This window comes from Schistocerca nitens, chromosome 6, assembly GCF_023898315.1.
Source record: "Schistocerca nitens isolate TAMUIC-IGC-003100 chromosome 6, iqSchNite1.1, whole genome shotgun sequence".
Classification (NCBI taxonomy): domain Eukaryota; kingdom Metazoa; phylum Arthropoda; class Insecta; order Orthoptera; family Acrididae; genus Schistocerca; species Schistocerca nitens.
This window is the reverse complement of record NC_064619.1, coordinates 253,203,433-253,223,451: the sequence shown is the minus strand read 5'-3', so window position 1 is coordinate 253,223,451 and position 20,019 is coordinate 253,203,433. Positions and strand designations below refer to the sequence as shown.

The 20,019-nt window shown below is 42.4% G+C and overlaps 1 protein-coding gene across 1 annotated transcript; it reads right to left on the bottom strand.

Moving 5' to 3' along the window:
* Positions 1–5,795: 5,795 nt before the first annotated feature.
* Positions 5,796–19,395, bottom strand: LOC126263093 (pro-resilin-like). Its single transcript, XM_049960104.1, has 3 exons — positions 19,309–19,395; positions 10,648–10,815; positions 5,796–6,346 (listed from the first exon to the last, which is right to left on the bottom strand). Exons 1-3 carry the CDS (start codon positions 19,321–19,323, stop codon positions 5,993–5,995), a joined length of 537 nt encoding a protein of 178 aa, XP_049816061.1. The 5' UTR covers positions 19,324–19,395; the 3' UTR covers positions 5,796–5,992.
* Between the last annotated feature and the right edge of the window lie 624 nt (positions 19,396–20,019).

Here is a 20,019-nt window from a genome sequence, read left to right as displayed (position 1 = left end):
TCTATGCAATGATTTCACAGAAATTTGGTGGAAAAATGCTACGTTTCCGGATTTACTATGGCCCTTTACAGTATTCTTGTGAGAGACTTCGGTTCTGAGTTGTCAGCGGGATATTTATGTCCCATTACTGTGTCCTCTGAGTCTGGTATTAGTCTTCTCACAAATAAACCAGTAATTCTACAGTAATGTACATGTTTTTGCACGGAGTCTTTGACAAAACAAGTTTACTTCGAGATGCAATTCGACGAATTTTCTTTAATGGTATGCTGGGTACATTAAAGTTCACGACGATGTTCACTGAATACTTATAATTCAATGGTGGAAACATAGATTTTGCAATGCTGTAAAAAAACTGTGACTTTACCACATTTGTTTTCTTACTGATACTTTGAGTACAAAGATGTTTATGGACTGTTGGTGCACCTGTGCAAGATGATTTAAACAAATTTGTCGTGTACTGTTTATGCACCTGTGCACAATGACTTAAAATAATTTGTCAAGGACTATTAGTGTGCGCCTGCACACGACAGTTGAAAGCAATTTGTAATTTATGAATCCTGTTTTCCATTTATGCTGTTTACAGTTATCATTTCTTTATTTCTACTTATGCATCTTGTGCTTTAACTTCGTTAGTTAATTCTGCAGTCTAATTTTTGTTAAGTTCAAATCTCATCATGCAAAATTCTGGCCAGAGAGCCGAAGAATAATGTAAGGTGTGTATCTAAGATTTTGTTGGATTTTTTTTTGTTTGTTTTGGGTATCTAGAATGGAGCTCCTAAAGTTTGAATTGCCTAGACATGGGCGTGCGGCCTCGACAGAGATGCTGCTCTGCACAGAGAGAAGTCAGAGGTGATCTTTGTGTAACATCCACGAGATAAATTTTAGCTACAGTGCGACGAGAGGAAATTAGGCCTGTAACAGTTATAAACATTATCTATTAGACATATGAAAAAATAGTGAATTATTTATAGAATATTCTCTGATGTAAGTGGACATATCGATGTGTATCATACAAAGACAATGATAATTGTAAATTCCTTTTATGATCTGTGTTTGTCTTCCTTTGTTTTTACCTTTTGTTGGTTGGCTTTTGTAGGTTGCGGACGCGTATCAAACTGAGGTCTGTTAAGAAATTGTAATTATTACTTGAGAATAGTTCATTATTATTATAAACATGAGTGAATAATTATTTGTAACTTTAATTCCTCTCTCAGTACGCATTATCTGTGTTACTTACTTCTTTCCGCTGCAAGGAGCGCAGCCATTGATGTTAGCGATTTGTATCGCGTTTTTGTCTGTGTTTTCCTTAGAAAAAAATCAAATGTTTGCTTGATGAAGTCTAAATAGTGCACAATACGAAAGTAGATTTTATAATGTTCAATAATCATTTCAAATACTTACTTATTTGGTCTAACAATAGAAAGTCTCTATCAATTGTCTGCCGCCATCTTAACAATTATCTCAGCGGCAAATTCAAATTACGCAACTCTGCAGACATAAATGCTGAACGTAATACAAATGTGTAAAAATAAATGTGCACCGGTGGTCCCGAACTCATTTGAATGAAAATGATTCGAATCAGATTGGTTCTTTAAAAACAGTGCTCATAGCACGATCCTTATAAGAAACTCTTCTAGCTGATGTATGGAGCCGAAATTAATTACGCACGAGTTGCGAAGAATATTGTTTCAGGTAACATACGTCAGTGTTGTGGGCGGCTGATATTCGGTGGTTTTAATGATCATTTTGCTGAAGATAACTGCTTCCATCTTAATCAATAGTTGTATAGAATCTGTTGTATGAACTGTGATTTAGTGACACTTACGCAACTTACAGACAACACTTTAACACGACGTTAACTTGGAGTTCTTTAGCAACTTGATCAAATCTTTAGCCAGGAGAAAAATTATTTAGTAATTACTCAATGTAATAAAACAAGATTATCATTTCCATTTACAAATTAGTTAAATACCAAACCACTGAATAACACAGCAAACGCCACATTTTCCCTGTGAAGATGTGGGCCAGATTTATCTATTGATCGCTAGGAGAGGAGAGGGGACATTCAGTTGAGCTTTGGTACTAGATGTGCACAGTCGAGTTTTGGTTTAGCAGCAACAAGGGACAAACAATGGAGATTTTTGGAATTATATTATGAATTAGTTGACTTATTGTGGAGAGAAAAAATAGATTTTTTTACATGGTGACATAATATTTGTGAAGATTGGATTACAGGTAATGATCAAGTTTGTTTTCTTTGCGGCAACAGTTTAACAATGTGCTGTTCTTGGTTCGTCAGTCATCCAGATCTGAGAAGCAAACTGACAACTAGAGAAACGAGTAGGTCTACTCAACCTTCGCCACTCGTGACACTTTGAAACTAACAAATGGTTAACAAGCCAGGCTAAAATAAATCGCTACATTTTTGACAGAGTTCTTTTTAGATGCTAACCAAAACGGAGGGACAGATATTTTTGGATGGTCACCATGCAGATGTGGGCATCGAGGGATCCCACATAATATTTACAAGTAATGTGAGTGTAGGCTTCAGGTTAGAAAGCCACTTCCCCTACAGTGTTTGCTCACAGCTCCCACCACTACATCTCTTCCCATGCATGTCCTGTCATCTGTGCATCTAGTGGTCACAGTATTCAGTGTGGACTCTACCTACAGATTCACATTCATTTTCAGATCCACTTTCACTCACTAAAAGAAATCGAAGCACATAAATTTCATTATTAGGATAACATATTTTGGAATGTATCAGAGCTTTATAGGAGAGAATAATGACTGAAGGATGTAGACCTCGGATCCAGCTTGTTGGTTGTTTTAATCTGTTTTGGGCTTTGTGCTAGCTGTAAGCAGATGCACCTCCAATGTTAGTTTTCTATCAAGGGTTAGTCATAAATACTTTACTATGAGAATCAAAGGAATGGAATGGTTGTAAATGGAGAGATAACAATTCCTTTGTGGTTACTGTAAGTTTATGCATCGACCAGGAGATTCAGATAACGTTGGGGAGGCATGGGAGAGTTGGATGTTTTAGTGGATGGCTATGTAGGTAGGAGGTAGTCGATAGGATGGGGGGAAGGGGTGTACAAAATGTAAACGAGGGAAGACAGCAAAGAGCCTCAAGACACACCAGGAGTAGGGTGAAAGATGATTGATAGGTGAGGTTGATTGTGACATGCGCAGAACTATGGTATACAAAGGATGCGGCAAGGAAGATATAACTGGGACTGTATAGATTTGAAGCTTGAGGAGCAATTCAGAATTCCGCACCCGATCAGAAGGTATATATAGCGGATTTTCGCTTATTTCGCGGATGGAGATGAGATGGGTAAGATAAAGAAGTTGGCTACCGATGGAGTAGTTGCGAGGAAAGCCACTTTTGTTGAAAGATATTGTTGCATTCAATGGTTTAAGGATAAAATGAAGGATTTTCCTGATGAATGGTGTTAGGGTGATAGACAAAGTGGGACGACGTCTATGAGGAGGTTTTAGGAAGAGTAGGATTTTGGATGTTTTCAATTGGTCTGGACAGTAACTTCTTTAGGGGATGCTATTGTAAAGGATGCGAAATGTTTCGTTACAGACACTAGGACATTCCTTAAGGTGCTTGTAGGTAATTGTATAGTAACTGAGAGCTTTCGCATTTTAGCGAGTATCTTCAGCTTTATTGGTGTCCTTATTTCTGTTCGTGGAGTGCTCAATAAGTACTAAAGGTTGGGTGTGAGAGGTGGAATACCTACCTTTTGGCGTTCTTGAACATAGGAATCCGTGTAGTTATCGAAGTTAAGGCCAGTGGGATGGTGAAAGTATTTTTCATGCAGGACGCGAAGTAGTTGGCTTTGTGCAGTTGTCAGAGAAGAATCTGTTGTGTAGGATGGGTTATGTGGGAAAGGGTTCTTTTCCCCAGAGTCTATTCCTTTCCACCCTGAGAGAAAATGTTTTTAAAACTTTATCTGAAATATGCCGAATACCAGGCATTACGACCTGTGGAATCAGGTAAAAATTTCGAAAGAATTCTCAGGGTGATAGTTTTTCAAAAACGTCACTAGCACGATCGTGCTAATAAGGTTTTATCCCAGTCCAAACAATATATACTGTGCTGTTCAAGAAGTGCTGTTATTTATTTTTCTTTCAAGAACATTGAATACAGTAGTATGGAAAAAGTGATAATTTTTAATATGGAATAAACGAAAGCAGCTTTCTCCTTGGAGATGCACTAATATTGCTCACACTTGATGCAACTTGACTTTGCTCAAAGGCGGCGTCATTGTCGTCACTGGAGGGGTAAATCGGAATCCTTCAAAATACGTTTTATTATTTCGTCATTTGTTAATCCGTCAGCCTGCTTAGCTGGGTGGTAACGTGCCTGCCTCCCATGCAATGGGCCCAGGTTCGATTCCAAACCGGGATGGACATTTTCTCCGCTCGGGAACTTGGTGCTGTGTTGTCCTCACCATCATTTCATCCTCATCATCGGCGCGCAAGTCACCCAATGTGGCGCCGACTGAAATAAGACTTGCACTTGGCGGCCGAACGCGAATGGGACATCCCGGCCAACAATGCCACAGGATCATTTCATTTCATCTGTTAATCCTAAAACGATATTTTATTTGTATATAAAAATCAAAGCAGTGCTAATTTTTCATAGATCTTAGTGCGAATATTTACTGTACTACTTGCGTGTGCAAGCGAGGTTAGCGTCAACGCTTGGCATGATTAACACCTGAGACGCACGATCGTACTACACCAAGTATAAACATTTATAAAATTCAACTGGCACTTCATGCACTTGTTTAGACACCTTACATACGTTAAGTGAAACATTCACAGTCAAAAATAATACAGTATTGCCCTAAATGAATGTAATGGAGGAAGACACATTGTATTTACCTCGCGGACGCAAGGGTCTGTCTTCTCGTCAGAGTCCGAATCATCTGTCCTCCAGTAATCGTAATATGAAACAAAACAAATATCAAACGGAAGCCGGGAGGCCGCACAATCGTTGTGGCAAATTTAAAATCAAACACGCACGGTCGTGCGGGCCAGGGTGGAAAGCGCTATAGAAAGCTTTCCATTACAATGTTTAATTTATAAGTGTTTAGTTTAGTGGATGATATTTACATGTTAGTGGATGATATGTACCTGTTGCCGCGTAGTTTATCCTATAAGCAACTACGGACGTGTCGTGGGAAGTTAGAGTACCTAAGTGAATTATCTGTGCTGTGTTACTGCAATCGTCCTTTCATCTCCAACACAAAGATAATTGTTTTCATACAGTGTTACCAACATCGTGTCATCACATTAAGAATGTCATTGTCTCTACATTTTGTAACTATTGGTCAAATTGCCGGTTTGTGCAGTTTTTTAAAAAGTACATGATTCACTTACAGTTGCATTTTGCCATTGTGGGATGATAAATATTTGTGACTGAAAATCGGTTACCATTCACTGATAGCTAGCTCTCATAGTGGGGAGTGAAAAAAATAATAAGTAAGAAATAGACAGTGCTTCTTACCATCAATAATCAGCTAAAAAGAGGAGCAATTGTCTGGAGGAAATATTGTGGAATTTACAGTACGTGATTCGATGGGTGACCTGTGAGCTGGATATGCCCTTTCCTTCGGGTGTCTAATGGTTAATTGGTATTGTAATATAGCGATCATTATTATAGCAAGAATTATTTCCTCTCGAATTAAAATTAAAGACGTAGAATATCTCAATAAAAAATTTTATTCCAGTATAAAAGTACAAAAGTATAAAAAACATACAAACAAATGCGCGTCTACAAGCTACGAGCACACACAAAGCGATCACACATTGTACAAAATTCATGAACAGCTGTTCGTATTTACACGTGGCTACTGACTAAAACACACACGTAGAATGAGCAGGAGAGAACAGTGATTGAGCAGCCGGATTCCGTGACCCTAGACTATTCTTGCAGCCGGGCTACTTTCCGCGTCGTTCCAGTCAGCCGGGCCTACTTGCGGAAGCCGTACTGCTGCGGCTGTTGGGCTGGGTAGGCGTCTGATCCGTACTGCGGCTGCTGCTGCTGCTGCTGCCCTTGGCCGGGATAGGCCGCCCCCGCGTCCGCGCTGTACTGCGGCTGCTGGCCGGAGTAGGCGGGCGCCGAGTCGCCGCCCCCGGAGTACTGCACGTCGGCCACGTAGCCCGTGGCGTCGTTGGCCGAGTAGCGCACCACCTGGTGGCGGCCGTCGGGCAGCAGCACCTCGTACTGGCCAGTCACAGACTGACCGTCGCTGCTCTCCTGGTGGCTGTAGTCGTTGCCGCTGGGCGGGTCCTTCACCTCGTAGTGGAAGCTGTACGGCTGCGGCTGCGACACACAGACCAGGCTCACCGTCACAGTTCAGACAACACACAGGCAGCGCGTTATACCCTCCCAAATACAACTCGTAAAATGGTCGTGGTGAAGAAATCAGAGACATTTTAGTCGGTACGGCGGGTGTTATAATGAGCACGAAGAACAATGCTGAACTTCTTCGAATGGAAACTTAGAATGTTGAAAGTACGAATCTTGTAAAGCATCTGGAAATAAATATCGAAACGCGGTTAAGATTTCTCTTCAGATGATTACAGTTACTGGTTATCTTACTTGGGCTCCTACAATGACTAAGCGCAATTGGATCTTAACCGATCTGCTTATGTCAAAGGGCCTCACGACGATGAATTGTAACATCAAAACCGGAGTATAATGAAGAGTTCGAAATTTACGGTTCAAGGTGTACTGCTGTTTACTTCAGACTGACCAGCCGACGTCCCAGTCACCATCTTCTACAAAAACGGACATACAAATTACCACTGATACATGTGATAGGTATTGGCATCGTTATGGTGGAGAGATGTATCACGATGAGTGACTGATCCACACAGTGAACAAATTATTCTTCTGACCATGGAAATTAACCCAACATCAACAACCATTCTACTGGTTTGCATGCCTACAAGAAGACGTGATGTTGATTAAAGAGATAGCATGTATGAAGAAATAGAGGAACTGATAAAATATGTAAGTAATGCGGATAAAAAAAATGTAAATGTGTGTGAAATCTTATGGGACTTAACTGCTAAGGTCATCGTTCCCTAAGGTTACACACAGCTTAACCTAAATTATCCTAAGGACAAACACACACACCCATGCCCGAGGGAGGATTCGAACCTCCGTTGGGACCAGCTGCACAGTCCATGACTGTGGCGCCTCAGACCGCTCGGCTAATCCCGTGCGGCAATGCGGATAAAACTGATGGCTCTAGGAGATAGGATGGCTGTTACAAGGATGGAAGAATATCAATGAGAGAATCTTCAGCAGCTCTACCTTATGATCCAACTATTCTTAACGAAAATGTTCTTCCAAAATGACAAACGTTTCTGTGTATTTCGCAAAGATTACAAGACGCTAGGAGATATCCTACATTGTAGTCAGACGAAGTTTAAGACATCAAATTTTATGCTTCTTAACATACCCAAATGTGAACATTGGCCAATAGAACAACCTAGTAGAGACGAACAGCTAGTTGAAATTCAAGGCGATAAGGAAAAAGGGGTATCGATGAAATGGAATACTGAAAATTTAGGAGAGAATGAGACAAAGTGTAAATTCTCTGAGCCACTGATCAAAGTTTAAGAAATCGTGAATGCTTTACTACAGGCGTGCGATATATTAGAGAAGGACGTAGTTACGGTAGAAGACGACAACATAGTGATAGGGAAGGCAGAGACAAAAACCGTGGATAACGAATAGTATACTCAGTCGTATGAAACGAATAAGAACTACAAGAATATTAAGAATGAATTTGCAGAGCAACAGTATACATTGTTATGAGAAAAAACGTCTGCAACAGAAGTTTTGGCACCATAGACAGGAAGTTGAAAGACATTGGGTCATTCAAGCCACAAAGACGTGGCTAAGATTAGTCGCACAGCATTATCTGAGATTGAGTTGAACAGTATGGGAGACGATTCATGGGAAAATACCCGTCAACTGGCCTCTGATATTCGCGGTTGGATGATTGTGCTATGGACGCAATGGGACGAAATTATTTTGCATTCAAATTGAGCTCTGTTACCATTGTAATGTGTGCACTGTGACCGGTGGTCTTCCTTTCGAACATGTCATATGAATAGTTGCTATAAGGTGCAAGTTGTTTGTGTTCATATATACCCTAAATATTTGTTACTGACTTTTAGTTCCTTATCTCTGACTTATTAGTTTAAAATCCTGGACTGTTTTTGACGCTATGTAATATCGGTATACTACACATAAGCCAAAATCTCAGGAAAGTGGTGGATGAGAAACTGTTGCAAAATTCAGCGTTTACAGTACATTGCAATGTTCGATGCGTTTTGAGGTACATAACCCTGTTACAGAAGCAGATGCGTGTATATTCTCCTTCAGTTCACTACTGCAAGATTACACTAACGATCTATAATGAAACTCAGGTGCTATCTTACTTTTCCAAACAGGTGCATCACAGGAAACCAACAGACAAAACGTTTTCGGTGGAAATCAAATTGTAACACTTTGGGGGTGCTTTTCGTACCAGCGCAAAGGACCAATCGTTCAGATCCCTATAAACATCTATCAGGACGTTTATTTCACCATTCTTGGTGATCAAGGATTGCCCCTTCTTCTATATCTTCAGGATCGTATACCCTCGTCTTCAAAGATAACAACAGCGGTGTTCAAAGGACTGCCGGCATACGTTCCTGGTTTGACGAACAAACAGGCACTCTTCGCACCCTGAATGGTCCGTTCAGTGGTTCGACGTTAATCCCATAGTATATGGCTGGCACTGTTTAGCACAGTAGTTGAAACACAGCAATCGACATTCGCGGAATTAGATAGCATTAGAGGACACGGTCATCAAACAGTAGAGTCAGCTAGATAAGGCATACTCTCTTCCGGGCCGAAGTGAGCTCATTGCAAGACTAGAAAAAGTCAGCTCTGCCTGGGGAGACAAATTTTGGCCTCATTAAATGAAATCGCAATTGCGGATAAGGACAACCACCAGCTGTAGTGAGGAATGATGACAAGAAAATTTGTGCCTCCCCGGGACTCTAACATGAATTTCCCGCTTATCGCGAGCAGCCGCCTTACCATTTGGCTATCCGTGCACGACTCACGGCGAGATCACAACTTCCAAGTCGTGAACCATGCGTCTATGACCGATACTTGTACATTCATTATGTATATTCCCTTACAGGTGAGACGTTGTACTTGAAACTCGCTGGGCCGGTATCGGCAGATAATTTAATTACCATCAGTTTAATAAGTCACAGCTGCAGAATACTAACGCGAATTCTTTACAGACGAATGGAAAAACTGGTAGAAGCTGACCTCGGGGAAGATCAGTTTGGATTCCGTAGAAATGTTGGAACACGTGAGACAATACTGCCCCCACGACTTATCTTAGAAGAAAGATTAAGGAAAGGCAAACCTACGTTTCTAGCATTTGTAGACTTAGAGAAAGCTTTTGACAATGTTGACTGGAATACTCTCTTTCAAATTCTGAAGGTGGCAGGGGTAAAATACAGGGAGCGAAAGGCTATTTACAATTTGTACAGAAAGCAGATGGAAGTTATAAGAGTCGAGGGACATGAAAGGGAAGCACTGGTTGGGAAGGGAGTGAGACAGGGTTGTAGCCTCTCCCCGATGCTATTCAATCTGTATATTGCAGTAAAGGAAACAAAACAAAAGTTCGAAGTAGGTATTAAAATCCATGGTGAAGAAATAAAAACTTTGAGGTTCGCCGATGACATTGTAATTCTGTCAGAGACAGCAAAGGACTTGGAAAATCAGTTGAACGGGATGGACAGTATCATGAAAGGAGGATATAAGATGAACATCAACAAAAGCAAAACAAGGATAATGGAATGTAGTCGAATTAAGTCGGGTGATGCTGAGGGAATTAGATTAGGAAATGAGACACTTAAAGCAGTAAAGGAGTTTTCTATTTGGGGAGCAAAATAACTAATGATGGTCGAAGTAGAGAGGATTTAAAATGTAGTCTGGCAATGGCAAGGAAAGCGTTTCTGAAGAAGAGAAATTAGTTAAGATCGAGTATAGATTTAAGTGTCAGGAAGTCGTTTCTGAAAGTATTTGTATGGAGTGTAGCCATTTATGGAAGTTAAACAAAGACGATAAATAGTTTGGACAAGAAGAGAATAGGAACTTTCGAAATGTGGTGCTACAGAAGAATGCTGATGATTAGATGGGTAGATCACATAACTAATGAGGAGGTATTGAATAGGATTGGGGAGAAGAGGATTTTGTGGCACAACTTGACTAGAAGAAGGTATCGGTTGGCAGGGCATGTTATGAGGCATCAGGGTATCACAAATTTAGCATTTGAGGGCAGCGTGGAGGGTAAAAATCGTAGAGGGAGACCAAGAGATGAATACACTAAGCAGATTCAGAAGGATGTAGGCTGCAGTAGGTAGTGGGAGATGAAGAGGCTTGCACAGGATAGAGTAGCCTGGAGAGCTGCATCAAACCAGTCTCAGGGCTGAAGACCACAACAACAACATTGGCTATGTTGTTGTGATTGCGATGCAAAGTTCTTTTGGACGTGCATAATGTTGCTTAATGTTGCGTGGAGGTGGTGTGGCTGTACTCACCGCGCCCGGCTGGTCCTGCCCTTGGCCCTGCCCCTGGTACTGCCCGGCCAGCGCGGCGGCCACCCCCGCGCCCCCAGGGTACGCCTGCGGCTGCTGCGGGGGCGCTCCGTACGCGTCCTGCGCCCGCACTCCTGCCGCCAGCACGGCCACAAGCATCGCCGAAAGTACCTGCAACACAAACACACAGCTCTCAGTCTCACCCGCAGCTACTAGCCGTGCAGAGCACTCCATACTCTGCAGTCTGACGGCCTCTCAGCTGAAACTCGGTCAAACAGTTGCTTTCACGCTTGGGGAACAAGCAGTTCCCATAAGACTCATTGACAGTCTTTGGACATTCAGCCGCTCAGGCAGCTGTGAAGCCTCCGATCCCTGCAGTTAAGCGAGACGGTGCAGCCTTATTTGACTCTACACAGTGGGTGATGCAGCTGCACGGCTACGTCCACATAGAGGAAGGCACTGCCATCTCGCTACAGTGGCCAGTTCTGGCTAAATGTTTGATTGTTGATCACTTGTGTTTTCTACGCCACTTTAGATTCCTTCTTTTGTAAGGCAAGATGACTTCCGGTGTTGAAGTTTCGTAATAGTAATAGAAGATCGTCCTACAGTTCTAAGTTCGGGACATTGTGTCCGAGCGGCGCTAGGCGCTTCAGTCCGGAACCGCGCTGCTGCTACGGTCGCAGGTTCGAATCCTGCCTCGGGCATGGATGTGTGTGATGTCCTTGGGTTAATTAGGTTTAAGTAGTTCTAAGTCTAGGGGACTGATGACCTCAGATGTTAAGTCCCATAGTGCTTAGAGCCATTTGAACCACAAATTCGGGAAAGAAGAACTACTGCAATAACATGCTTTGGGACAACTGCGTAAAAAATAACACATACCTCATCAGGAAGCTACACTGACACTTCAAAGTAGTTAACAAAATTTTGTATGTATTCCTTTAATTGATTATAAATTGTGAAAAAATGTTCGTGTTCATGAAGAGTTTGGGGCACTGGTGCATACAGCACAACTTCTGTATTTCCTTTTCAGCTACAAGTGGTGGTATAGCGGGTAGAGTGATAGACTGCGGTCCTGGAGATTCCGGGTTCAGTTCGAGACAGCGGATGTGACCTCTTTACGTTCCAGGATAGCACCAAACCCTCTCAGCCTGCTGTCAAAAGTCTATAAAGGATCTTTCCCGCAGGTAAAAGACAATCGAGCCTATAGGCTTGTACCCTTCCCCTTCTAGTACCGCGGTGAACAAAAGGCTGCACTCTACCTGCAGTCAGGCTAGAAGCCCGACACTGTTTGTCAGCCGCAGGCTTTACTTTTAGTAAGCTGATGACAGCAGTTCTTCGTCAGAATCCATTTCGTAACTGAGCTGTCTATAAGGCTACGCATATGAAAAATAATTCTGTGCGTGATCTGTAGAATGGATGAGTCTATCTGCTGTTTACTAATTACTGGACAATTTCAACAGGCTACTCCTGCTACAGAGATCGGCAGCAGCGTTCGCTCACTTCATCGGGTCAAATGCCTGGATAGACCACCGCGTTTAAATCTTCATTGTTTGAAGGAGCTGCAGCGTGCTGTCCATGGTGACGGAACGCACTGTAGTCCAATACGCTTGGCGACAGTTTGGCGGTCAAGGAGACAGCGACCAATGCTGAGCCAAATGCTGAGAGAATTTTTTATTTTGTTATTGTAATGCGACGTGCCAATTATGACGATACGAACGTGAGGGCAACGCAACAGTCAGTCCGCTAGCGGAGATAATATCCGACTCGACCGTGAATGGAAACCTGACCCGTTCGAGTAGCAATCCGCCAAGCTGACGGCGCAGGTACCGAGGTGGACGATAAGACACACCGGGCGTAGACTAACGGTCAACGGTCCCACACTGCCACCGACAGATGGTTCGAGAGTGATCGAGAGAGCTCTGATTGCGGGAACCAGCTGCAGGTTGTGAAGTGTCAGCTGACAAGTAATTTGGATCAGAGTATCAGCACACGCTCAAGGTGCCCCGTGGGTTGGATGTAGTGTACCGACTCATGCATGAAGTACGTGTCCGGATTTCAAAGGAGCTGTCATTAAGTATGTGCTCTTTAATTGGCGTATTTGAACTTCTTCCAAACTGAGAACTGAGACCTCTAACCCATAAACTAGTGAGCTGCTTATAAAGCTACAGAAATGAAAAAAAATTCTACTAGCAATTTTGTATAGTAGATGGTTCCGTAGCCCGTTTACAAATCACTGGACGATTTCATAAGACGGTATTTTGACCATACTTTTAGGATACATCATATATAGATGATAATAACAAAAACAATAATGACATTAATATCAGTCGTATTAGAAAAGGCAACATTTTATTTCGTTCTTAGCTGGGAAACAGGTGAAAGACAGGCAATGGAGACCGAAGATAAAAAAGAAAGGACGCGAGGCTGGGATGGTAGAATATCAGAGAGATGTTGAGATGCGTCATGAAAGCTGACTCACTATTTAACAGGAAGAAGACAACTTGGTTTCACCGAGAGGAAGTTACGCCAGTGGTAAAAGGGAATTTTCGGTCTCTCTTTGAGTCCAGCGTGCTTGTGTATCCTGGTTCATTGGTGACTAGCACGAACCCTCAAATCCAAAAAGAGGCGCAGGCAGATTCAGAGTTACGCATACGTGTACTTAAGACACCGTAAACAGCATGGCGACATTACTGATCGATCAAATATGGCATGTGGGAATATGGAATGTTTTGAGTTTCTACTAGTATTTAGACCCTGATCCACCTTCGACACCAATCCGAAAGCATACTAACAGTTTTGCGGTGGATGAAAGGGACGTGATGACAGTACAGATATGTTTGGCGAATAGCATGACGTTTCGTGCGGCAGACCACAGAAATCAATAACCATGTTTTGTGCCGTTCTTAACGATATATCGGCCACTAAGTTTTCTTCTCCGGGACACCCTAGCATACTTGAGTCTCGATAACTGTGACGTTAGATAATGGATCAACGCACGCTGTAAGACGAGAAACAGGATTTAATTTCCAACAATACGATACGCACCACACAAGCGTACGAAAGACCGGGAGTTCTCACAGCAATTAATCATCTGCAAAGTCGACGGACTGGTAGTTTCATCGTTGCCCTATTTCCTGAATTTCTTGAGTGTTTCCCTGTAATAATTCGTCAGGTACCAAGTTCACGTCCCTGAACCTGCAATGGCATCCCTGGACCTGCAGTGACGCTGGGAGAATTGAGAACGCACATTACCACCGCCGTCGAGAACATAAAACCAGACGACATCAGAGAGTCTGCTGAGAAGGAGCAGCCAGTAAGTGACCTCATCAAGTATATCAGAAGTCAGCGCATAATATTCAAACTTTCTATCTTCAGATATTTATAAAACAATGCATTTGGTGAGAATCCATGAGAATCCAGCCTTGTAAAAAAAAATCAGTAACCTGGGCTACGTGCTATGTGTATCACGTTATTGTTGCCTGTAACATAGCCTGTATCTGTATACTTTATCTGGATTGTCTGTGGAATGTGCGCAATCGGACTTTTCCATAATCAGCAGCAGTTCTGAAGCATTTCATATCGCGCATCAACAGTCACATCCACAAACGTAAACATTATGATTCTGTAGATCAATACTGCAGAACTGCGTGTTCTAAGAATACCCTCTTAAATAGGCATTGTTTAATTTTATTTACTTTCTCAGGACACCAGGAATACTACATTTGGTTAAACAGTATTTCGCATCCAAAGATAACTTCTCATTTGCAATGCTGATAGGGTACCTTAACTTTGTCCAAGTGACGATCGTCCTCAGAAGATAATTTGGTGCACTTCGTACATAGTGACCAATCACGAAAAACCATGCTTTCATTACGTGAGCAACAGTTTCCTTCACTTCATTCGATTTTTACGATAATGCTATGTGCTTTTTCTATAGCGTACCGTTTCTGTTTTTATCCTCCAAACTGGGAGATACATGAGGCATTAAATATATTACTCTGCGCTGAAGCTGATGTAGTGAGAAGCTTAGCTTCCGCAATGATGCCCCATACAATGCTACATTGCTGCAGCATTGTTTATAGCGTTCTGAGAAAACGGAAGTCTAATTAAGGCCTTGTGAACGGCGAAGCTCCTCTTCCCATCTATTCACACAATTTAAAACGGCAAGATAGTGAGGAACTTTCGTGGTTAACAACACAGAAAACTCGTCAGTCAAAGACTAGCAATCGTATCTTAAATGATTGCATCGGACAAACTGCATGCATTCGGCACACCACACTAATTGCTTCACTACACGTAGAAAATGTTTGCTTGATCATTACAGCAAAGAATGAATAATATTATATAGAACGGTAACAAATGGCGTTTTTGAATTGTTGGTAGATGTGAAGTAAAACGATGGACCTACACAATATTCTCGTTAGCTGAAGGCAGAAATATGAGGGTTTCCCAATCATGACGAAGTCCTTAGAGGTGACGCACAATCTTGGTTTGGGGAAGGAAGCCTGCAGTTTACTTTTGAAAGGAATCGTACCATCATTTGCCTTATGTAGTTTAGGGAAACTTCAGAAAAATTAATCTGAATGTTTTGACATAGATCTGAACCGCTGTCCTATCGCACGCGAGTCTACTGTCTTAAACACTACGCCACTTCGATCAGTCTTCTTGTTTGAAGGTATGAAAATGTAACTATCAGCGACTGTGTAATTGACCAGCTGTTATTTCGGAGCCCCTTCGCACATTTGCACATTTTACAATAACAGCAACAGTTTCCATACCGCACTCCATCAACACAAATGATGCTGGCGCTTTCACTGAAACAAATAAAAAGTGCTATTTGTCTCTTTTACTTTCAATGCTGCTAAGGAGATATATGCGACGATAAACATTCGTATGACGCATTGTCCACGAAATACAGAGTGAGAAGTTTGACACCAAGCACATACCTTTAATTTGGCAGAAACATGTAATTAATGGAGATTATCGATCACCGTCCCGCTGAAACCAGCTCCGTTCAACAAGGTGTGCAAGTTAAGCTGAATAAGGATGTGGAAGTAGAGAAGTGCATCAAACCAGTATCCATGTCGGCCAAAACAACAACATCTATTAAACACCGCTGATAAAAATTTATTAACAATTGTTGAAGGCTTTTCACGCTATAAATTCTGATTGTTTCAGCTAACTGTATGCAATAACTGAGTATCTCAGTGCTCGAGCTGTGGCCGAGCTGTTCTACGCGCTTCAGTCCTGAACCGCGCTGCTGCTAAGGTCGCAGGTTCGAATCCTGCCTCGGGCATGGATGTGCGTGATGTCCTTAGGTTAGTTAGGTTTAAGTAGTTCTAAGTTTAGGGTACTGATGACCTCAGATGTTAAGTCCCATAGTGCTTAGAGCCATTTGAACCATTTGAATCAGTGCTCGAATTGCGTACTTGGCACGTAAGGTAGACAGCGCTTTTGTGACTGGTAGCTGTTAAATGAACTAAAACAATTTTAAAACATTCCCATCCAGCGTACGACAAATGTCGCCGCTCTACAAATCCGGCCCCTACTGGTGACTTTGAATGTTACATTCCAAGATTAGACGCGACTTATGGGCAATTTTTCGCTTCTTTTGACACTGTGGGGCGTTTCTACTTGGTGGAAACCCCTATCGATATTGCTTGTACAGTGTAGACAACTACAGCTACACCACTAAACAGTTTACCTTCTCCCTACTACCGCTTAAACAAATTCCCTAGAAAATCAAATATTATTTTTTGTGAAAAAGTTCTTAATTCCGTAATATTTTTCCTTGACGTGATCTTCTGCTATGGTTATCTACAGTCCAAACGTTCGTTATTGCTTACTCAAGCGTCCGTCAGATAACGGTGCGTCATTAATAGTTTGCTGCGAAGTATTTTTTTCGTAACTTTACGTTCATGGACCCCTCTGGTATATTGTTCAACATGTTGTACGGTCGACAGAGGAATAGCGGCTAAAACTGACCACAACTTCAGGAAGTACCTGAAAATATTGCAGTAACTGGGCACTTTCTTCACAGCCCACTGAAACTAGCTACGTCTCGACAATCGTACATTTCCCGCTGCTTTCGCCAGGTCGTCAGACACGGACTGCGGACAGCTTCCACGAACTGGTCAGGCGGCTCCACAGGCCAGTTTATCTGGATGGTCACTTCTTTGTCGTGAGCCAGAGGGCGCTGAGGGCATCTCCAGGAATAGCCGGACCATTGTCCGTCCCGGTAGGAACGGCTTTTCACTTTATACGAGTACGCCACACAACTCTGGTGGCGTACGATAGCTGTGAGAGAGATGCAACGTCTCCTGCTACTGCAGAACAAAGGAAAAACAGAAACGAAGATACGTTCGTGACCAGTGCGACCTGCATATCGTTCGGAAACTACTTATAGGAAGTTCTGATTCCCTCTGAAGTACCTGCACGGTTTGTTTTTTCTCCTATTTGTGTGCTTTTTTGCTGTCTTCTCTTTCCGTCAGTTGTCGTAAATATCTTCGACATGCTTATTAATTGTCAGAAATTTGCGTGGACTGAGAGTTTCGAGGCAATCATAACTAATTAAAGTAGAATACGTTTTTTAGTTTTTGAACGCGAAATCTGTATCTTTTTACGCATTGGGAAGGTAGGGACGGTAAAGTGTAACGTCCCGCCGTCGACAACGTAATCACTAGATTTTTATAATAAGGTAATAACATAGCTCTGGCTATTGAAAGTTTTTATTGAAACCACACCGCTTTCACACCAGTTTAGGTGCATCTTCACATGAACTAAACAGGGATTGGAAAGGAAGTATTTTAGAATTTTTCTTCTTTTTTACACTTGTTTAGTAAATATTGTAATATTTAGAAAGCCAGTGTAAAAAGAAGTTGTAGAATACTTCCTTAGATTACCTGAAGATCGCCTAAATTGGGATGAAACCGATCGTGGTTTTCGTAGAAACTTTTTAAGAGGGAGAGCTGTGTTTTTACCTTCTTATAAAAATGTGGAGATGTGGCCGCGACTGACCACAATTCAAAATACTGTGTACAGAATCTACCAGAGACTGAGAATTAGCTTGAACTGGACAAAAGTGGGGAAGGAAATAGGCTGTGGCCTGTTAAATGGAATAATCCCCCTTCGTCTGAAAGGATTGAGAGAAAACGCGGAAAACATCAGTCTTGGTGATATGAAATCTATTGCTCTCAAACGAGAGTCCAGTGCCGCTCGATTCGTAAATATCACAAGCCATTCAATTTAGCTGAACGCATGTGAAAACCTGTAATTGTAATGTGAACTGTGAACAGTGGTTTACAAGCAATAGTTGGTTGGGTACTATATTCCACAAGCCATAAATGAACGGTCCGGAGCTACTGAAACTCGAAATCTCAGTGTTCAGTGAAAAGTAGAGCGATCTTACCAACTGACTACAAACTTCCATTGTAAAAAAAAATGATTAGTGTAGGAGCCAAACTAAGATATTATAGCAGTATCGTAGGACCAGAAGCTTTGTATAGCCAATGTACGAATTGATGATTTATAGAAAAGACAAAATGGTTCAAATGGCTCTCGTCACTATGGGACTCAACATCTGAGGTCATCAGTCCTCTAGAACTTAGAACTACTTAAACCTAACTAACCTAAGGACATCACACACATCCATGCCCGAGGCAGGATTAGAGCCTGCGACCGTAGCAGCAGCGCGGTTCCGGACTGAAGCGCCTAGAACCGCATGGCCACCGTTGCCGGCTAGAAAAGACAAAGCAGGGTAGTATGAAGTGGGTTGAGGAGCAGGTTCGATTGAGATCCAATAAAAAGTATACAGCAAGATGGAACCACTAACAAACGTATAAAAAGAGGAGATTTTTGTTTTGTGGGGACATGGCCCCTATGGATACGGACCGTCATACACAAAAAAATCTGGGATTTTCCAAAACCAAAGCCATTTCACCTCAGATAGTTCTTAGGGTCTGAGAGAAATCTACGAGATACACCCACTGCTGAAGATAAAATAAATAACGAGGATGGTTTCAAAAGGGCGGTGAGAAACATTCACTGTTTTAGGATGGAATAAGAATCAACTAGACGGAGGCGAACGAAAGAAAGCGTTCATTGATGGACTCAAGAAGTACTGGTAAGGTGTCGAAGTGGGCCGACGGACAAGACTGGAAACTGCATATGAGATTGGTTGTTAACATGCAGTCGTCAGAGGCTCAATTGAAAATCTTTAAAACAATAATCACGCTAATTCTAAAATGTAAGTCTGCAGGCTTTCGTGGCCGTTGTCACTGAAGTTAAAATCTTCTGGGTTATTAGGCCGCGTCATGTTTCTTCTAAAATGTTCGACGTTTCGACCCCTCTGCTGGGATCTTCCTCAGGATCTACTGCTAGCAGTAGTGGACACCAAAAGATCCTGAGGAAGATCCCAGCAGAGGGGTCGAAACGTCGAACATTTTAGAAGACACATGACTCAGCCTAATAACCCAGAAGATTTTAACTTCAGTAATTCTAAAATGTTGCAGTTACGATAGTGTTGAAAAACTCTAGTTTAAAAAATTACGATCACTTATTCGTATCAAATATTTGAGAAGCACAAAACGTCTTTCAACCAGGATTTGACTTAAGCATGATTTTTTGTTTTTGTATTGATAGTGGACGACTATTGGAGTTGGTTACCTTGACGAACGCCATTGCTGCTGAAGCTGAACGGTGAGGCGACCAGAAGGCACTGCCGGTCTGAGTGCGGCCGCGGGCTTAAGTACCCCCGGCCGCGCACACACTCCCCCGTGGGACGCCCACTCTCTCTCCTGCGTTGCGTCACGACGGCGACCGCGCCACCGCGGTGCGTGTGGCGAAGCGGACTGCGCCGCCCACACAAGGCCCCATTAATTGCCGAAACTAATTCAATTATCGGCAGGCGCGCCCGGCTCAGCTACCGCGCGGAGTCGCGCTACCTGGGGCTTTCTGGGGCGTCCGACTAATTTTCGGGTCAGGCGATGCACGACCGAAGTGTGACACGGCTGGGAGGCTACCGTCTCAAGGGCAAAGCGTACGAGCAAAGACGCCGCATTTTTATTCTGAGAATTACACTGATAAAAAAGCTGCAGATATGTGGCGTGGTATTTACTTTTTCTAAAGTGGCTTTTTTATGCTGATTTCAAATCTGAAAACCAATTTGGCCTATTACCTCAGGTTTTGAATGTATCGGCCAAAAGTGATTTTCAAGGAAGATCGTTAATCAGTAATGTTTTACTCAGACATTTATAGTACTATTTCAATGGCTCAATGGCTCTGAGCACTATGGGACTTAACATCTGTGGTCATCAGTCTCATCGAACTTAGAACTACTTAAACCTAACTAACCTAAGGACATCACAAACATCCATG